Source organism: Protobothrops mucrosquamatus, unplaced genomic scaffold (genome assembly GCF_001527695.2).
Source record: "Protobothrops mucrosquamatus isolate PMUCROS unplaced genomic scaffold, P.Mucros_1.0 scaffold_134, whole genome shotgun sequence".
NCBI classification, from domain to species: domain Eukaryota; kingdom Metazoa; phylum Chordata; class Lepidosauria; order Squamata; family Viperidae; genus Protobothrops; species Protobothrops mucrosquamatus.
The window spans coordinates 947,035-967,474 of NW_015386210.1; the positions used below are offsets into that span (position 1 = coordinate 947,035).

At 41.9% G+C, this 20,440-nt stretch overlaps 1 protein-coding gene across 1 annotated transcript; it reads right to left on the reverse strand.

Moving 5' to 3' along the window:
• Positions 1–269: 269 nt before the first annotated feature.
• Positions 270–19,778, reverse strand: FRRS1L (ferric chelate reductase 1 like). Its single transcript, XM_015818137.1, has 3 exons — positions 19,611–19,778; positions 14,989–15,235; positions 270–602 (listed from the first exon to the last, which is right to left on the reverse strand). Exons 1-3 carry the CDS (start codon positions 19,776–19,778, stop codon positions 430–432), a joined length of 588 nt encoding a protein of 195 aa, XP_015673623.1. The 3' UTR covers positions 270–429.
• Positions 19,779–20,440: the final 662 nt, after the last annotated feature.

A 20,440-nucleotide genomic window follows, 5' to 3' on the forward strand; every position in this document is an offset into this window, starting at 1 on the left:
GCAACCCTTACCTTGTTTTATATTGTTTACTTAGTATTACTTACACATTTGTAAATGTCTAAGTAACATCAAGTAAGCAGCATAAAATAATTCCAAGATTTGAAAATCAATACAGCAAGTGTTTGCACCTTACTGAACACTTCTAATATATATTTAGTCTATATTTCCAAAAATATGTTTGGAAACATAGGCTAATTATATATCAGAAATAAGTACAAACACTTGCTGTATTGATTTCAAAATCTTGGAATTATTTGGCACATATTTCAGATCTTGAAATTATTTGGCACATATTTATGCCTCAGGGTTATTGTTCACAATCTGAATGATTAAATTGTCCTCTAATATAAATTCCAATAGAAAAGGGTAAAATTTTAACCAACACTGTCTGACAAATAATTTCAATCTGTCATAATATTATACGGGATGTCATGGGGTTCCCATCAATATATAGAATGTCAGAGCAACAATAAGTAACAAACAAAAAGGAGATGAAAAAGTCTGATAGGCAGCTGAAGGCATAAAAATATCTTCATACTTGTAAATACTGACCACATGCTCCGAAACCGGTGGAGAATCTATATCATGCCGTGTTATAGAACCTAAAATAGATTAAACAAAAGAAAATATAAAAGAAATCATATTAACAATAAATATTAGAAATGCCATAAAAAAGAAGGAACATTTTACCCTATGTGGTGGTTTACATGTGTGTGTGTGTCTGTCTGTCTGTCTATCCCTTAAAAGTATTAGAAAGAAATTCTTCAAAATATTAAGAAAATCCTAAAAAACAAATTTTGAACTGAAACTACAAATAGGTATAATTAGGCATAATTCCAGGAAGCATAAATGAAAAATATCACAATTTATTAAAATATATGCTAACAGCTACAAAAATAAATTTGGCACAACATTGGAAAGGAGGAACTTTGCTGACAATACCAGACTGGGATGCCAAAATTGGAGAATATGCAGCAAAGGAAAGATTGCCAGTTTACATCCATCATAGAAATCTAGCCAAATTTAAGCAAGAATGGTTCCTGTATATATTATATATTATCATCAGCAGCCATTCAGTCATGCCCAACCCTCAGCCACTCTATGGATTAGGACTCTCCATGCCCCTCAACCTCACACTGCCTCCTTTAGATCTGCCATAGTCATCCCAGTGTCATCCTTTATAGTGTTCAGCCAGTGAGTACTAGGGCAGCCTCTTCTCCTTTTTCCAGCATGATTGACTTTTTGAGTGAGTTGGCTCTCATGACATGACGAAAGTATGACAGCAATCTTGGCTTCAAGTGGTATTTTTGGTAAAGTTTGGTCTAGGACAGGGGTTCCCAACCCCCACTCTGCAGCTTGGTAGCAGGCCATGCCTCATTGGGAACTAAACTGCACAAATGGTGAACGAGCATGCAAGCACAAAGCTCCATTTATGCAAGTAGCAGGTGCATTTGTGAAACCATCCCCTCTGTCCCCTGCCACAGCTGGTCTCAGAGCCAGAAAGGTTGGGGACCGCTGGTCTAGAACTTCTTTGTTATTTTTGCAGTCCATGGAATGCATAAAACTCTCCAACACCACAGTTCAAAGATACCCACTCTTCTCCTATCTGCCTTTTTCAGAGTCTTCAAGTTTCTCAGCCATAAATAACAAACTATTCATTGTATTGCATGGCAAATTTAGAATATTTAGAACCTGCTTTTTAGGAACAAAGTTATGGAATCAATAAGGATAATGAATGAAAGGATTTAAATTGATACTAACAATAATGTATAATGTAAAGATTAAGTATCTAAGTTGTGGTTAGTGGTTAGGGAAATAAATGGAAGGGAAGGGGAGAGAGTTTTCTGAGAATGTTTGTATTTAAGCTTGTTTATATTTAGTTGTTTCTCTTTTTGTTATTCACCTATTGTTATCCAATGTAGACCATTTTTCTTTTGTATTTCACAATTCTAGAAATATATTTTTAAAAAAGAAAAAAATAATGGAAACTATTAACTACAGACTGCTTACTTATAATTGTGATTTTTTTCCATTGATCTTGTATGCATTTACATTGAGCAGGAAATTGCACCTCCGCATATTCTCTTGTTGAACTTAAGTGGTTGGAACTCAACCCCTAACTGCCTAAATACTTGTGTCCACTTAAACTGCCTTGGTTTTTCATTGCTACTTAACCTTAAGATCAATATGGCAATACAAGTAGTCCTCAACATACAACCATAATTGAGCCCAAAATTCTGTTGCTAAGCAAGATAGTTGTTGTGAGGATTGCCTATTTTACAGCCTTTCTTATCACGATTGTTAAGTGTATCACTGTAGTCATTATGTTAGTAACACAGTTGTTAAGTGAATCTGGCTTCCCCATTGATTTTACTTATCATAAGGTTGCAACCGTCATAAATACGTGCCAGTTGCCAACCATCTGAAGTTTGATCATGTGATCATGGGGATGCTGCAATAGTTGTGGTTGTGGGAAATGGTCATAAATCACTTTTTTCAGTGCTGTTGTAACTTTGAATGGCTGTAAGTTGGACTACCTATATAGTTATCATGTGGGGAACAGCAGGGTAGTCTGAATATACACAATAAAAATTAAGCAACTAACAGTTATTCTGTGCATCATATCATATTAAACCACCTAAAGTCACTTGATAGTGAAATGGGCATATAAATTTAATACATAAATGATGGGAAAATATAATTGCCTAAAAAAAGTAGACTTCAAAACATGGACTCATTGACTGACAAAACAAAGTACTTAGTTCATGATTTGAATTATTCCTCAGTAAAAGAATATCATCTTTTCACTGCTTTGAATCTAACTAAAAATACACACCTTTTTGAGTAAATGACTGACGAATGGTACCATGCATTTGGCTTATCATGGGTCTGATATTGACAAGACAAAGAAAGCCAAAATTTTCTTTCTCACTTTTTAATTGTAAGCCTCCCAAAGTCTGTTAGGTGAGATGGGCAGTGTTGAAATGTGGAAGATTAGATATAGATAGATAGATAGATAGATAGATAGATGGATGGATGGATGGATGGATGGATGGATGGATGGATGGACAGATGAGAGAGAAAGAGAAAGAGAGGCAGATGGACAGATAGACAATAAATCACAACTGATGAAGTTTCTTGGATGAGACATTTTCTTCTTCTTCTTTAAGGAATAAACAGTCCAGTTACCTTTTAAAAAACCATATTTGAGACAGTTAAAGGTATAATTTTGAAATATTAATATTGGCAAAAGTTCTTTTAATTTATATGAAATTAATTAGACCAAAACTTTAGGCCAATGTTGATTATTTGACATCAAAGGAAAAAGAAAACGGATGGACTTTACAAAAGGAGATAATTATAATAGATGGGCTGTGTGTGTCAGAGCTGCCATCTTTTATTCACTTCTATTCACTTAGATGCCAGTCTGTCATACTTTATCGGGAGAGGGAATCTCATGGGGGAATCAGAAGGGGAACCTGCAAGCAAGATATGGGAAACTAAACATGATAGTCATGCTGTCCTGAGATGTGTGAAGGCCATGGTCCTGGGTATGGAATGCAGCACTTATCCACCTACCAACAACAACAGGGAACATTATTAAAACATCTTTTCTAAATGTGACTGGACAATGGGGAGGGGTAGCTTGGGAAGAGCAATGCAGCATGGGTGCTTTCAATGCAGCAAGAAGGGCCACCAAACAGTCTATTGCTCCTCACAATGCCAGACCCCCACCGTAGCCTGAGAAGCGCCTAAGAAGGCCAAAGCAATGTTTAAAGGCAGAGAGGGAGCCTTGAGAGGAGTGGAGATCATAGAGTTCACTCCATCATCCAGCGATGGCAAAGGTCCTACGATCAGAGGCCCACCAGTGGATCAGGACAAGAATAGCGGAGACACAATCTAAGTGGCCCCAACATCCTAGTAATGATCCAAGTAGAGCTAACAGTGGCTTCCTCAGGGTGCAAAGATATACTAATAGCCCTGCTGGACTAGTTAACCCAAGTGTAGTGGAGGAGCTTAGACTGCAGCTTCAAGGAGCAAAAAAATCCCAGCAGCTTTCACGCAGCTAGACGGCTCACTAGCGGGGAGGCCAGCAACGTTTATGATTGAGCTGATAGAAGTAAAGATGGGGTGCCATGAAGTGGTTATTTGATTTATCATGACCTCGGGCATGGACCACCCCATGGTACTGGGACTGGCATGGCTGCTAAAACGGAATCCATCCATAGACTGGAAAAGGAAAGCATTGAAAATCCACCCAAAATACTCAGGACGGGAAACCACAGAAAAAGTGAAACAATGTAGCCATGTGCGGCTTATTAAGAAAGGAAAAGGAAAAAGCACAGCTTCAGACTAAGAGCAGGGGGAGGCAATTAGCTATTCCTAGCGAATACCAGGGATTGGAGGATGTGTTTAGTAGATGAGAGTTGGATGTGCTCCCTTCCCCCCACCATCCCATGGACTGTACAATAGAGATTTTACCCAGAGCCAAACTACTAAAGGCCAGACTTTACTCGATGACACCCAGAGAGTTAGAGAAACTCCAGTCTTTCATTGACAAGAATTTAGCCTGAGGTTCATCCAACTCAGAAAATTATGCATGGCTGCCTGACCCCAGTACTGTTTCAAGAGAAGAAAGACTGGTCTCCTAGAATGTGCAAGGATTACTGCAGGCTTAATGCAATTTGCATGGAAAATGTGTATCCCTTGCTGTTGATGAAAGACATGATGAACCAGTTGGCAAAAGGAAAAATCTTCCCCAAACTACTATAGAGTTCATATCAGGGAGGGGGATGAATGGAGAACTGCCTGCTGGGGTGTTTCCAATTTCAAGTCTTCCCACTCAGCCTACAGGGAGCCCCGCCATCTTCATGGAACTAATTAATGAAGTACTGGATGAACACCTATATAAGGCAGTCCTAGTTTATCTGGACAACATTCTGATTTACACCAAGACCATGGACGAGCAGGTTAAGTACATTAGGACAGTCTTTCAGAAATTGTGCAGCACAGCACACCTCTATACCAACTGGACTACTTGGGATACCGTATCTCGCGTGAAGATGGACCCAGAGAAAGGGTGAGCAATATTCGAATGGGAAGCTCCTTGCACTAGGAAACAATTACAAAACTTTCTGGGGTTTCCAAAAAGCAATTCATCATTGCTTTTGCCCAGATTACACTAACAATCACCAATTTGCTAAAAAGCAAAGGGGCGAGTAAACCATGACTGAGTCAATCATTCAAAAGAACTATGAAGTGCCAAGCATCTTTTGTAAAGCTCCAAAGGCTTTTCACTGCAGAGTCCATCCTTAAACACCCCAACCTGGATAAGCCGTTTTGTCACTCAGGTGGATGTCAGTGATGTCACTGTAGGGGCTGTCCTCCTCCAAAAAACCCCAAGGGGTCCTGTAACCATGCACCTACACTTCTAGGAAACTCTCGGAAGCTGAGTGCAGATGGGCAGTATGGGAGAAGGAAGCCTATACTGTATGCTGGGCCCTAATGATTTGACGACATTTACTTAAGGATAGTAAGATTTCTTTTGAGGTGTGGATGAACCACAAAACTTAGAGGTACTCAGAATACCATGAAAGCTCTCTCTCCCAAACAAGTGAGGTGGGTGCTGTACTTTCACTAGCTTAATTTCTCCCTGTGCAATTTGCCAGAGGGTGATAGTCCCTGGCTGACACATTGTCTTGACAACCACAATACAACAGAACCAGAGAGAAGTTGTTAACTCGATCATCCCTTCACAACAGCTCTTGTGATTACCTGGGCAGAAAACGCAGTGAAACCCCGCTACCCGATTACCTCACTCAAATGTTGCAACACTATGCAACAGTTTAATGTGGATAGGGACCAAGTTCTACATCCCGGCAACTCATAGAAACCTAATGCTACAATGCTGCCATGATTCCAAGACAGACAGCCACTTTGCATTTGTAAATATCTCTCTCTCTCTAATAAACTGAAAGATAAAAAGGATAAGTACAAAAATAGAAAGAGGGAGACATAACTAAGGCAGAATTTCAGCAGATAGCCCAAATCAGCAAAGATGAAGTCAGGAAAGCAAAGGCTCAGAATGAACAAAGACTTGCAACAAAAGTCAAAGATAATTTTTAAAAAAGGTTTCTTTCAACATATAAATAACAAGAAAAAAGTTAAGGAAAAAAGTTAAAGAGAAAAGATGGCAAGGAAATAACAGGAAGTAGAGAGAAAGTAGAGCTGCTTAACCTATTCTTTGCATTATGCGAAAAGAAACTATATCAAAAACCTAACTGTAAAAGATACAATAAAAATTAAAATTAAAATAAGCAAGAAAATAGTAAGAGAACACCTGTTTGACCTTGATGAATACAAATCACCAGGACCTGATGGGTTATATCCTAGAGTTCTGAAGGAGCTGGCAGATGTTATCTCAGAAACATTGTACAATATCTTTCAAAAATCCTGGAGCATTGGGGAACTACCAGAGGATTGGAAGAGAACTGATGTAGTTCCCATCTTCAAAAAAAGGGGGGGGGGGACAGACACAGAAAACTACTGACCAATCAGCCTAACATCAATACCTAGGAAGATACTGGAAAAAATAAAAATAAAAACAGATCTGTACATACCTAGAAACAAATAAAGTTATAACTAGTAGCACGGGTTTGTTAAAAACAGATCATGCCAAACCAATCTTATTTCATTCTTGGACAAAGTTACTAAATTAATAGACAAGCGAAATGCTGTGGACATAGGATACTTAGACTTCAGCAAGACATTTGACAAAGTAGACCACAACCTACTTCTTGGTAAACTAGAAAAATGGGGATAGACAGCATCACCACCAGATGGATTTGTAACTGGCTGACAAACTGTATTCAACAAGTAGTCTTTAATAGTACTACATCTACAGGGAGGAAAGTAAGCAGTGGGGAACCACAAGGTTCCATCTTAGGCCCAGTACTTGTCAATATCTTCATAAATGACTGAAATGAGGGAATATAGGGGGGAACTCATCAAATTTGCAGATTTACACTAAGCTGGCAGAAATAGTCAACATCCCAGAAGACAAGATCAGAATCCCAAAGGATCTTGACAGACTTGAACAATGGGCTCTATCCAACGACATGAAATTGAATGTGGAGAAAAGCAAGGCTTTACACCTAGACAGGAAAAAACAGAGGCACAAGTACAGATTAGGTGAAATCTGGTCCAAAAACAGCGACTGTGAGAGAGACCTTGGCATCCTAGTGGACAATCACTTAAACATGAGCCAGCAGTGTGCAGCAGCTGCCAAAAAAAACTGTATAAATCTGTTGTATAAATAGAGGCATAGAATTAAAATCACATGAAGTATTAGTAACACTTTATAAATGCTTAGTAAGGCCATATCTGGAATACTGCACCCAGTTTTGGTCACCACATTACAAGAAAACATGTTGATGTTTTGAAAAGGTGCAAAGAACAATTAAGATGATTAAGAACCTGGAAACAAAAACATATAAACAGTTGTAAGAATTTGATATGGCCAGTCTAGAGAAAAGAAGGACTAGGGGTGACATGATACCAGTATTCCAGTATTTGAGGGATTGGCACAAGAAGAGGAAGTAAACTTATTTTTCAAAGCACCAGAAGTCAAGACAAGAAACAATGGATGGAAACTATCAAGGAGAGAAGCAACTTGAAATTAAGGAGAAACTTTCTAACAGCGAGGACAATTAACCAGTGGAACTGCTTGCCTTTAGAAGTTGTACTGTAGGTGCTTCATCACTGGAGGTTTTTAAGAAAAGACTGGACAACCATCTATCTGAAATGGTATAGGGCAGGGGTCGGCAACCTGAAACACTGAAAGAACCACTTGGACCCGTTTCCCTCACAAAAGAAAAAACTGGGAGCCGCAAAATGTGCGCAACAGGGGGCTTGATTGAAGAGTGGAGCCAAAGGCAAGACATGCACCGGCCCTGCCCCTGTCCAGCTCTGGTATGGACAGCTCTGCCGTCCTGGCTTCTCCTCCCCTTGGAAAAGACTGCTCTCCCCCCCCCACCCTGCACTCTCCCTCTCTGGGACTTTCTTCTTTCTGCCTTTTGGCACGGAGGTTCCGAGGGGGGGAGGAGGAGACCGATGGGGAGAAGGAGCTGCTGTGGCAAATCTTCCGAGGCGGCAGCAGATGGCAGCTCGGGCTCGCCTATGTCAGCCTGCTGCGGGAGGCCGGAGTTGAGGCTTCTGGCTCACTGTGGGAGGGGTGCTCAGAAAAGAGAGGATGAGAAGTGGAAAGTGGGAGAAGTGGAAAGTGGGAGAAGTGGAAAGCTGGGAGGGCGAGGAAGCAGCTGGGAAAGACAGCTCCAAAGGGAGCTAATGCGGCGTGCTTCTCTTTGCAAACAAGCGCGAAAGGTTTCGGGGTTTTGCTCACCCGCCCGCCCGGGTGGAGACCCTGTGCCGCCCCTTCTCCTAGAGCCGGGGAAAGAAGGCCGGCCCTGAGCCTGTCTGGAGGACTTTTTAGGCCCCAGATACCCCCACACCCCATCCCCCAGAAGCCCAGGCATTGCGGTTCCACAGCAGGAGGGAACTCTCCAGACTTCAGTAGTCCTGGCTTGCCGGCGAGGCTTGCAAACTCGGCTCCCACCAGGGAAGTGGCACTTTTGGGGGCGGGGGCTCTGAGCAATTGCACGCTTCGGGGAAGGAGCATGGAGGCCTGCAAGCAGGTAGGCAGGCAGGTAGGTAGGCAGGCAGGCAGAAGCTGGGCAGCACGAACTGTGCAGCAGCAGGAGGGAGGCGGGGCCTTGGCTTGTTGCTTATCAAGACAGTGCTCAGTTCGTGCTGCCCAGTGTCTTGTTCTGCTGCTGCTCAGGCCCCTTTTTTGCCGCTGGAAGCACACTGCATTAGCTGGCACCGTAGAGGGTGGTCCCACAGCAACGCCGACAGTCCGGGCTGTGCACCACTGGTGTCTCCGGTCCCGAGCCGTGGGAAATATCCGGTCCCGAGTTGTCCGTAGCGAGGACACCCCGCCCATGGCAGTGCCGCCAAACCATCTTCTATGCCGCTGGCATCCCCGGGCTGGAGCAGTGAAAGCCAGTCCAGCTGGTCGTCAGGGTGCGTAACCAGTCCGCAGATGGCAGGTCTTGCTCACTGGCAATGCTGGAGCCTTCCACACCGATTGGTAGGTCTTCCTTTCCGCTCCACTCGGACCGCCGGCTTCTGGCTGCGGGGCTGCCTCCCTCCGGAGCTGCCTTTCCCCCCCCTCCTGTCTATGTCGAGCCCATGGGGCTTGACAGGCAGACAGTGTCCCACAAACCAAAGAAGTTGAGCCAATCAATTCAAACTTCACAAGTTTTTCTTCGTGAGAAGTTTGAATTGATTGGTTCAACTTTTTTAGTCCCGCTTTTTTGGGGGGGGACTGCACATGGCTGGGAGCCACAGGAGATGGCTGAAAGAGCCGCATGTGGCTCCGGAGCCGCAGGTTGCCGACCTGTAGTATAGGGTCTCCTGCTTGAGCAGGGGGTTGGACTAGAAGATCTCCAAGGTCCCTTCCAGCTCTGTTCTGATTGGTTGAAAACCTTACATTTAGTAGGGCCCCTATTTTGGTGACCAAGAATGAAAAAGGACATAGAAAGGTATGTGGCTAGCTGCCCTGTGCGCATCGTAACCCAAAATGCCATAGTCTCCTACAGCCAGTGGCTAGCCCTACCGCCCCCTGGAAGGAAATCGCCATGGACCTTATTATAGAACTATCCAACCGTTCAGGCAATACCATCATATGAATGATCACTGAGCTTTTTCCCAAGCTTTTTCCCAGGTCAGAAAATTCCCTCGGCATGAACCTTAGCCAAACTCTGTGCAACATGTCTACTGACTCAAGGGTGCCCCAGAGAGGATAGTTTCTGACAGAGGCATACAGTTTACATCCTGCTTTTGGAGCAAATTTTTAAAATTATTGGGAACATCCTAAGGGCATAGCTCCTCGCACCATCCCCAAATGAATGGAGGCTGTAAGTGGTGTCCTAGAACAATACCTCCATTGTTATGTCAGCTATCAACAAGACAATTTGTCTGACCTCCTCCCTTTCAAGAAGGTGGCCTATAACAATGCTGTGCACTCCAGCACTGGATTTGCACCATTACACGTGGTGATAGGGCAAGATTTCGTGGCTATGCCAAAACTCCCATGGCAGACCCCCTAGAATAGCTCTCTTGCCTACTGGATGTCATTCGTACAAAATTCTTGGCTGATCATTTGCAAAGTGCTCCAATATCTAATTCTATGGAAGCATTTCCCTACTTCTGAATCCAAATGGATCCCATGTAAAATCCACTCGCCTCACTCAGAGTTTCCACAACCAATATCCTGACAAGCCTAAATAATTCCTAATTTTTCTTTCCATTTTCTCTTCTCTCCCCTCCAGGTTTAGCACTTGACTGGAGAGATTAAGAAGGTGGAAGTGAGAACTGACCTTTTGGAACATGAGATGGAGAAGGTAAATAATTTGCTGGAAGCTGATTTGGACCAAAATGCAACTTTGGAATGTCAGATACAACAGTTCCAATTAAGATTTTGAGCTATTCCCAAACAGTCAGGAGAAAATATTAGATTAAGGATGGTTAAAGCCCTGACTCAGCTGACCAACTGGGAAGAAAAAAATATAAATCTAGAGATAGATAACATGTTTCAGAGTAAACTCCAGATTTGCTACTATGAGAAGAATACCAAGAGATGGTTAGTTCACTTTAGAAGAACAACAAGAAATCTTGTTTTGGATTGCCATTTTAAATCAAAACTGAGAATGGAAAGTGTGGATATTATTGTGCTGAAGGAAATCCTGTTGAGAATTTTGAGAAAAAGGAAAACCTATGCTTTTCTTACCAATATTTTAAAGAAGAGAAAGACCCCCTTTCATTGGGATAAACTCAAAGGAGTGATATTTTACCTAAATCCTTCTCTGATCATAACATAACCAGTGTTATGATAACCAGAGGTTGAATTATAGATGGAGACTAAATGAAGTTATTTTGTAAAAGGAGGTCATTGTGAAAGATTGTAAAAAGATATTAAAATAGTATTTTGATAATAATTTAGGTAGAGAAACAGCTTTAACAACTGTGTGGGATGCAAGCAAGGGTGTTATGTGGGGTTATTTTATACAGTATAATTGTCTAGATAAGAAGAAATCCCTGGAAAAGATGCAAAAAAATATTAGATGAGATTAGACCGAAAGAAATTGAGCTGCAAAAGAAACCTATGGATGTAAAAATTTCACATCAAATTAAATTGTTGCAACAATTGTCTCTATGTTAACAGTTCAAGAAATAGAAACAAAAATGAAGTATGTGAAACATACTTGCAAATAAACCAGGGAGATAGTTGGCATATAAATTAAGGAAGGAAAGGAAAAATGGTATGATTGAGAAAATTTGTGAAGGGAATAAGATAATAATTGATAATGAACTTGTTAAAAAGACTTTCCATAATTTTTATTCTAACTTGTATAAAAAACAGGAGTTAGATAGGTCTAAAATAGATGAATATCTTTTAAGACAAAGGTTACCTAAGTTATCACAACTCCAGAGGCAACTTATGAATGACCCAGTAACAGCCTTTGAAATATCAGAAGCTATTACAAAAATGAAACCAGGTAAAGCTCCAGGACCAGATGGCCTTACAAGTCAATACTGTAAGTGCTTCGAGGAGGAACTTCTACAGCCACTAAAGGACATAATGAATGATATACTTCAGGAGGGAAGGATACCCCAAACATGGAAGGAAGCCAATATTGTGTTATTACCGAAGGAGGGTCAAGATCCTACAAAGACAAAGAATTATAGACCAATTTCACTATTGAACAATGACTATAAACTGTTTGCTGCAATTTTGGCAGAAAGACTAAAGAAGATTTTACAGGTTCATGAAGACCAATCTGGCTTTCTGCTAAAAAGGCAGTTAAGGGACAATGTGAGGACAGTTTTGAATATCACTGAATACTTAACAATACCACAATGAGAAACAGGTAGCTTTAATATTCCTAGCTGCAGAGAAGAACTTTGACAATTTAAATTGGACTTTTATGTCTAAAGTTCTGGAAGAAATGGACTTTGGAGAGAGCTTTATTCAAGGAGTTAAAGCTATTTACATGTCACAGCAAGCAAAAATTGTTATTAATGGTGATTTAACTTATCCATGTGACATTCAAAAGGGTACGAGACAAGGATGCCCCTTGTCTCCCTTGTTTATTTTGGAAATTTTAAATAGAGATATTAGGCAAGATCAGAGAATAATGGGTATCAAGAAAGAAGTTTATAAATTGACAGCATTTGCTGACAATTTAGTTATATTATGTTGAGAAAATTAAATGAATTTGGGGTTCTAGCAGGTTTTAAAATAAATAGAAAACAACAATGTTGATCAAGAATATGTCATCCCAGGATGGTGATATATTGAATAAAAGGTCTGGCTTCAAGGTTGAGAAAAAGGTGAAATATTTGGGGGTTATGCTGACAAATACAAACACAAAATTGTTTCAAAATAATTATGTACCTCTTTGGAATGATATAAAAAAGGATTTAACAAAGATGGACAAACTGCATTTATCATTACTGGACAGAATTTCAGTAATTAAAATGAATGTTTTATCAAAGATGCTATTTCTGTTCTAGACAATATCAACACTTGCAATGGACATTCCATTTAAACATAAGTAGAGGGATATCTCTAAATTCATATGGCAAGTAAAGAAACCAAGAATCAAATATAAGTTATTGCAAGATGCCAAGGAAAGAGGGGGTCTGGGTGTACCAGATTTGAAATTGTATTTTGATGCATACAGTTTGGTTTGATTAAAAGAGTGGGTGAACCTCCAGAATAAGAGGCTGCTCGATTTGGAAGGCCATGAATTAAGGTTTGGATGGCATAAGTATTTATGGTACAATAAAGTTAAAGTAAATGTTCATTTTAATAATCACTTTATTGGATGTGCCATATTAAGAGTTTGGAATAAATATAAAACAAGGGTTTTTTTTAATGAAATTGCCCCTATGGGTGTCTCCCCAAGAAGCTTTTTTAGAAAAGAAATGGTGATGAAACAGGTCTGGTGGATATATGGTAAAATAGTATCTTTCAATTCTGGAGACCCCATCCTCAAGTCTAGGGAAGAATTAGAATTAGAAGGTCACGCTTGTCACTGGTTTACATATCAACAAATGAAGAAAAGATTTAAACTAGACAAAAAAGGCCATGGTTTTGAGTTTGCTAAAAAAGAGTTGGACACCCTACTACAGGGGTGTCAAACTCAATTTCATTGAGGGCCGCATCAGCATTGCGGTTGCCCTTGGGGGGGGTGGCCAGGTGGGTGCGGCCTACTGGGTGGGTGTGGAGGGAGTGGGTGTGGCCTACTGGGTGGGCATGGCCAGCTCTACATTGTTTGCGACAATGGTGCCTGTGGGGGCCTGGGCAGGAGTGGGACAGATCTGAGGGTCTCTGGCAGAAGGGGGTGGGATCAGGGCAAGTGCCAAGGTATGGCCCACTGGAGGAGCCTCACTGTTCTTCTCAGGCCATGGGGGGAGGCTGGATGGTGGTGCGGGCTGCCTGGAGCCCTGGGCAGCAGAGGTCAAATGCCCAGCCTGGCCCTCGAGCACCCATGGCACCAAGCCCAGCCCCACTTCCCCAAGGGGGCGCCCAGCTACACTTACCTCCTCCTCAAGGCTGCTGCTGCTGTGCTTGCTCTCCTTAGCCAGATTGTTCATGATGGGTACCAGGGCAAAGTCAGAGGGAGGCCCATTCCCTCTTCATCGGAGGAGACCCAGCTTTGTATCCAAAGCTTCCTTAGCAATAGGATGGGAGACCCCCAGGATAAGCCAGGAGGAGGGGGCAAGGAGATGGTGAAAGGGCAGCAGGGCAGGACTTCCCTCAGACCCTCCCTCTCCTCTCCTTTCCTTCTTTCCTTCCTAAGTACAGAGTGGTGGGGAAATATTTGAGATGAGGGAGGGAGAAAAACAGGCAAGAAAGGCAGTTGGGGAGGTGTCACCCTTCATGAGGAATGAAGAAATGCACCATCGCATGGAAGTGGCCAGCACATCGCCCTCACCTACTTCACATATCTGGCTTGGTGGGCTCTGGGGAAGGGGATGCCATGAGCAGCGTGAGAGTCAATGTTACCTGCGCAATGCCACCCAGCCCCCAGCCTGCCCAGTTTCGGCAGGCAGCGAGGCACTCTCCTCACAGCACCGAGAGGCTGAGCCAGGCGGCATGAATCCAAAAAAAGCACGACGCCACCCAGTCCCCAGCCTGCCTGGTCTTGGCAGGCAGTGGGGCATTCTCCTCACAGTGCCGAGAGGTTGAGCCAGGCGGTGCGAAGCTTGCCAGCTTTGCACCTTGCTGCCTGCTGAAACTGGGCAGGCTGGGGGCTAGGCAGCATTGCACTTCTCATCAAATTTGTGCCACCCGGCTCAGCCTCTCGGCGCTGTGAGGAGAGTGCTCCGCTGCCTGCCAAAACCCCTCCCCCAGAGCCCATCAAGCCGGATATGTGAAGTAGGCCAGGGCCATTTGCTGGCCACTTCCAGGCGATGGTGCATTTCTTCATTCCTCACAAAGGGTGACACCTCCCCAGCATGCATCCAGGGGGTGGGGCTGAAGCAGCAGGGTCTGGTTCCTCACTGTTTCCAGACGGCCGTGTGGAGCTAAGACTGAATGCATTTCAGCATAGATGGCCATCACAAAATTGTACATTGGCTCCCTCCTGGCCGGCCTGGGCCAGGGCCAAGGCAGTGGGGGCCGTTCTCTCATTGTTTCCAGGATGGCTTTGCGGGCCACATGAAACCACTTCGAGGGCTGCATCCGGCCCCTGGGCCTTGTGTTTGACATGTCTGCTCTACTGTGTGTTTTGTAATAATACATAAATTAAGAATTAATTGATTAGTTTGATTAAGTGCCATCAATTGTTATTGACACTTAAAGACCACATAGATTTTCTCTAGGAGGAGGATAACCAAACAAACAAAAAATGAACTTACCCTGAATTGCTGGGCCCCAAGCAAATAAATAGTACCAACTCAGATGGAGATCTACGATAGTTTCATCCCTGGGAACCTTCACTGGGCGCTTAAATCGACATGTGACATGATTATTTTCAAAAATACCTTCTTCATCTCTGGCAGGGTTTCTTTGGATTTCTTTTGCCCACTGACCAACATTGTAGAAGTGATGTATTCTGACTCTTCCATTATCATCATGAACACAGGCCATAACATCATCTCCACCCTAAATTGAAAAATGAACTAAGAATTTCACTTGAAGATTTCTACTGAAGTATGAAGATAGGTAATCTCGGCATAAGTGATCTCAGTATTGGAGAATGAGTCAGATTATAGATGAGGGTCAAATTGCTGAGATATTATAATGGTCTGAGAGAATATCATGCTTCTCCTGCCTGCCGCACTCTCCTTCATTCAAATCCTCCAACCTACCTACCTTCTCTGCCATCTCTGCCTTTTGGCCACCCTGCACTGTGGCACTGCCTCCCTCTGCTGCCCCCCCCCCGACTGATCCTGGCTGTCTTGTTCCTCATGCTGGGGTGCATCTGGCCCAGGCATCTGCTGGCCCTTTCAAGGGAGGAAGAACATGGCAAAGTTCAGTTAAGAGCAATGGGAGATAGCAGAAGTAGCTGATGATGGTGTTGGCAGTGGATTGCCGGACAACCAAAAGGCATGAGGGTGGGCACCATGAAGGCCTTGCAAAGGCTTAACAAAGGGACAACAGCTGACTCAGCTGGACATGTCTTGTCAGCAGTGGGAGCAAGAAGACAGCAAAGCATAGATAGCAGGGATAAGCGGTAGCAAGATTCAGGGCAGTCAGAAGGGCAGAGATGGGAGGAGATAGGCAGTTGGGGTAAATTAAAGTGCATGTTGTGGTTGAAAATGGGGAAACACCTGAATTTTGATCATATAATCTGGGGTACTGCAATTGCTGTAACTCTGAGAACCAATAATAATTACCATTTTTCCAATGTCATAATAATTTTGAATAGTTGCTGAATGGTCATTGAGTGAGGGCTACCTATTTGTAACCTTACAAATAAAGATAATGTCAGTACCCATGACTGGTGCTTCTTCTTTGAATTATATCTAAGGGCTGAGTTAAAATTTTCATCTTATGATATTAAGCCCACCTTTTTTCTTCTTTTTTTTCTGGAATGTCAAGCCCTCTTTTTGAATCTAACAACATATATAATAACCAAAATAAGATCAAATCAAATTGCTATTGATAGACACAATTTATTTCCTCAACTAGTGGGATAAAGACCACAAAATTTTATGGAAGAGAAGGGGCTAGATCTGGCTTATACTGGTTCATAAAATATGATTATTAAATTTTCTGTAATTTTGTGAGCCATTTGAGAGCAGAACTAAGCAACAACACTTAGTGCACCTATCAGCTGTATGAAAGCAAGTGTGGCAATGGATATGGAGCCATCAGAGCTGGTTGTTAAACATTGACCAAGACATCACTGACTATACTCTCCTTGTAGATAAAGTTGATTAGTTTCATTGAGGAAGGAAGGAAGGAAGGATGGGAAGTGCAGGTTCCCCACTGTGAAGTGGGTGAGAAGGACTCCTATTGACCCACTGCACTCCCATATCCCACACCTACCTCTTTATCTTTACCCCTTGCCTCTATCCTCTTTGTTTTTCTGCCCAATGGTTAGGCCGGTGGCTGAAACTGTTGCCCTGATGCTGGTTGACACTGAAACAAGTAAAGAGTTCAGCAAAGGCTGGCCACCAACTAGAGATCGGAGCTGGGCTAAAGTCATAGAACTGAGGCCCAGAGCTAGGGAGAAGGAGAAGGAACAAGCAAGGGCATGCTGAATCCAGGCCTCCACTTGTAATTCAGAGGTCAGAGATGCTGAGCCAAGCGAATGGCATTTGCATTTACTTTTGCATTTGTATCAAAATGCAACATCAAAAAGGCAGCAAAAAGGCTGAGGCAGCAACATCAAAAAGTTTCTAAGGGTGAAATTTGGAGTCAAGAGATGCTGAGCCAAGCCAAAACACTGGCAAGATCTGGTGAAGGAGAAGATGCAGCGAGGAAGCACCAAAATGTGGTCCTACTCTGGTCAGGAAAAGAGGTTTCAAATGTGACAGTTGATGACAGTGGCAGGGGCAATAGCAGCTATAAGACAATGGATAAAAATGCTAGTGTGGGATAGGTTGGAGAGCTGACTTGGAATTACATGGTGATACCAACAAGCCTAGATACACATTTGGCAGATAAAATCAATCACATTCACTCATCTAAATGTTGCTTGAGCAGGGTCTGCAGGATTATCTTCACGACCTGTTTTCCTTGTTATCTTCTGGGAGGAGGTTTTGTGGTATCCAAAGCAGAACATCCAGATTCAATCACAGTTTTGTTCCATATGGTATTAAGCTTGTGAACTCTCAAGCTTCCTCTTTCCATTACGTATTCAAGATAGACAGTGATTAATATTTATTTAGGTATACATATATGTTGTATATAGTATGTTTATATGTGTGTTATGTATGTATGTGTACACTTTTGAGAGCAGACAATAGAATTTCATTTTTAATGTGTGCCAGTCTGCCCACAGTAAAAAAATGACAATAAAAGTTATCTTATCTATGCTGGACTCCAATGCAGCGTCTATGAAAGTGATGGGGACTACATCTTGCAAGCCAATCTGGGAAGAATTTGAATCGGAGGAGATGGACAGGGCTCTCTCAGTTACTAGTCTGGCCACCACCTGTGTATTAGATTCTTATCCCTCTTGGCTAATTAAGGCCTCACTGGAGGGGACACCTGAGTGGGTCTGGGCAAGCTCTTAAAGGATCTACTTAAAAGGACCATTGCATGACCTAGCTAGCGGGCATAGATTTCTCCAGTTTTCAACCTTCCCTTTCTAGGGAAGGGTTTGGGTTTGGGACTTAGACAGCACTCATAGATGACCTCTGGCAAGAGTGGGAGTGAGATAGTGCATCCATTCTGGTTCTTCTTGACTTCTCAGAAGCATTCAATGCTATCAATCATGGTATTCTTCTGAGCCAGCTCTGGGAAGTAGAGGTGGGTGGCATTATATTATGCTGGTTCTCCTTCCTCTATAGCCAGTTCTAGTTAGTGTTGATAGAGGGAGAGAGATCTAGCCTGCAGCCCCTACTTTGTGGGATGACTCAGGGCTCTGCTCTCTCTTCTATTTAACATTTACATGAGGCTGCTGGGTGAGGTGATCCATTGGTTTGGGGTGAGTTATCATCAGTATGCAGATGACATCCAGCTTTATATATCTACTCCAGACCCTTGAGTGATGCCACTTCAGTATCTGGAGGCTGTTGGGAAATGGATGAAGTGAAATGGACTCTGACTCGTCTCTAGCAAGACGTAGTGGCTGTAAGTATAGGGACCCCCTGAAGACAAGGTTCTTCCATCTCTGATTCTGGATGTGGTTGCACTGCCCCAAACAGACCCAATGCACAATCTGGGAGTCCTCCCGGATTCACAGGTCCTGCTCGAAAAGTAGGTAGCAGCCATAGTCAGGAGGGCCTTCGCACACCTCCAGGTGAGGCACAGTTGCTCCCATGGACTGGGAAATCCTACTCACAGTAACTCACACCCTTATAATCTCCAGGTTAAACTATGGTAACACAGTCTACATGGGGCTGCCCTTGAAAAGCATCCAAAACTTCAAGTGGTACAGAATGCAGCTGCATGGGTAGTAAATATATAGCACATGTAACACCACTCCTATATGAGCAGCACTGGTTACCAGTATGTTTCTGGGTGCAATTCAAGGTTATCTATAAAGTCCTACATGGCTTGGGACTGGGCAAGCTTTTTCTGCAATGGCCCCCTGCTCTATGGAACATCTTCCCTTCAGAGATTAGAATAGCCGCAACCCTGTTAGCCTTTTGTAAGACCTAAAAAACTTGGATATGTTCCCGAGCCTGGAGCGCTGAATGTGCTCAGGGCCCTGTTTCCTGGCTACATTGTTAACAGACTAAATATCTTGCACTTGTGTATCTTGAATAGGATGTTTTAAAGTATTGTTGCTGGTTTTAATATTTTTTACTGGTTTAACTGTTTTTATTTTTTAAAATGTTTTTTGAATTTTTATTGTAATATATGTTCTGAATGGTAAGCTAACCAGAGTCATTTACTGAGATTGGCAGCTATAGAAACGAAGGAAGGAAGGAAGGAAGGAAGGAAGGAAGGCCTAGGAATATTCCATAAAGAAAGGAAGTTCTTTATGTGTGATTGTTAAAATAACAAGGAATTGAAAGAAAAACAGTAGGTTCCCCTCTAATTAGATATTCCTTTCATTAAAAAATTCAAATATAGAAGGTTCTAACTGATTTTAGAACCACATTTGCCATGGCCAAAAATTATAAAGAAGAACAGGTTTATTGATTAAGTGAAACACCTTCTAGGGATAAAAGGAAAAACATTTACTTAAAATTGTTTATCATCCTTAACTGGTTATCACATTTCTGTCATTCTGTCCCATCATTAGAAATGCTACATGTACCAAATTGCTACATTTTGTCATTATTTTTATTCAAATAATAATTTGAATTTTTTCCCCTAGAAAAATCAATCATTATTTGAGCAAAGAACACATTCTTACCATTTTCTTATCTGAAGAAAATCCTACAGCTACCCAGCCATCAGCTTCAGCACTCAATTCAAACTCTATGTCAGCTCCTATTCTGCGGTAACTGAGAAAATAGTCGCATGTATCTGCAGCGCATCCAGGTTTACCATACCTACATATGATAAAGGAAATGGAGACCATTCAAAGAACTTTCCTGTTGCACTATATCTGCATTTGCAGCTAAACAACATTAAATTGGCAATTATTTAATATTTCAAGGAAATATTGGACTTAGTGTACTACTAACTTTTCCCCCATTTATTTAAGGTTTTATTGAATTATTTGTTATAGTTTTAGTTATTTTTTTTTACTACTTTATGTATCAGTTCTTAATTCATTAGCTTATGAATGAATCCTGACCCCTGAGAGTGGGAAGAAAATAAAAATGTGACAAAAAGTGCCCAGTCTATATGATTTCTACAAAATCAGTCAAAGTATCTGATAAGAAAACATAAAGCATAGTGGGTATATTAAATTTGATTTGAATAGTGAATAACAATGAGGTGTTGGAACCAGAGCTAGAAAAGTAAAATCCTATAGTACTCTATTGGAACAATAGATACAACAAATTGTCTTCTGTTTCTGTGGTCTTGTCAGTTGTTCCAATAAAATAGTGATCACTTCTCAAATATCATTTGGAAGACCCCAGGGGCTCATTTCATTTAAATTATGAACAGAAGCAGTGCCTTTTTAATTAGCAGCACTAAGTAAAAATATTGACTTGCTAAAATATCATTTTGAAGTTGTTACACAAAAATACTCAGAAGACTGAATCCTTATTGTTGTTATTTGATGTGCAGTCC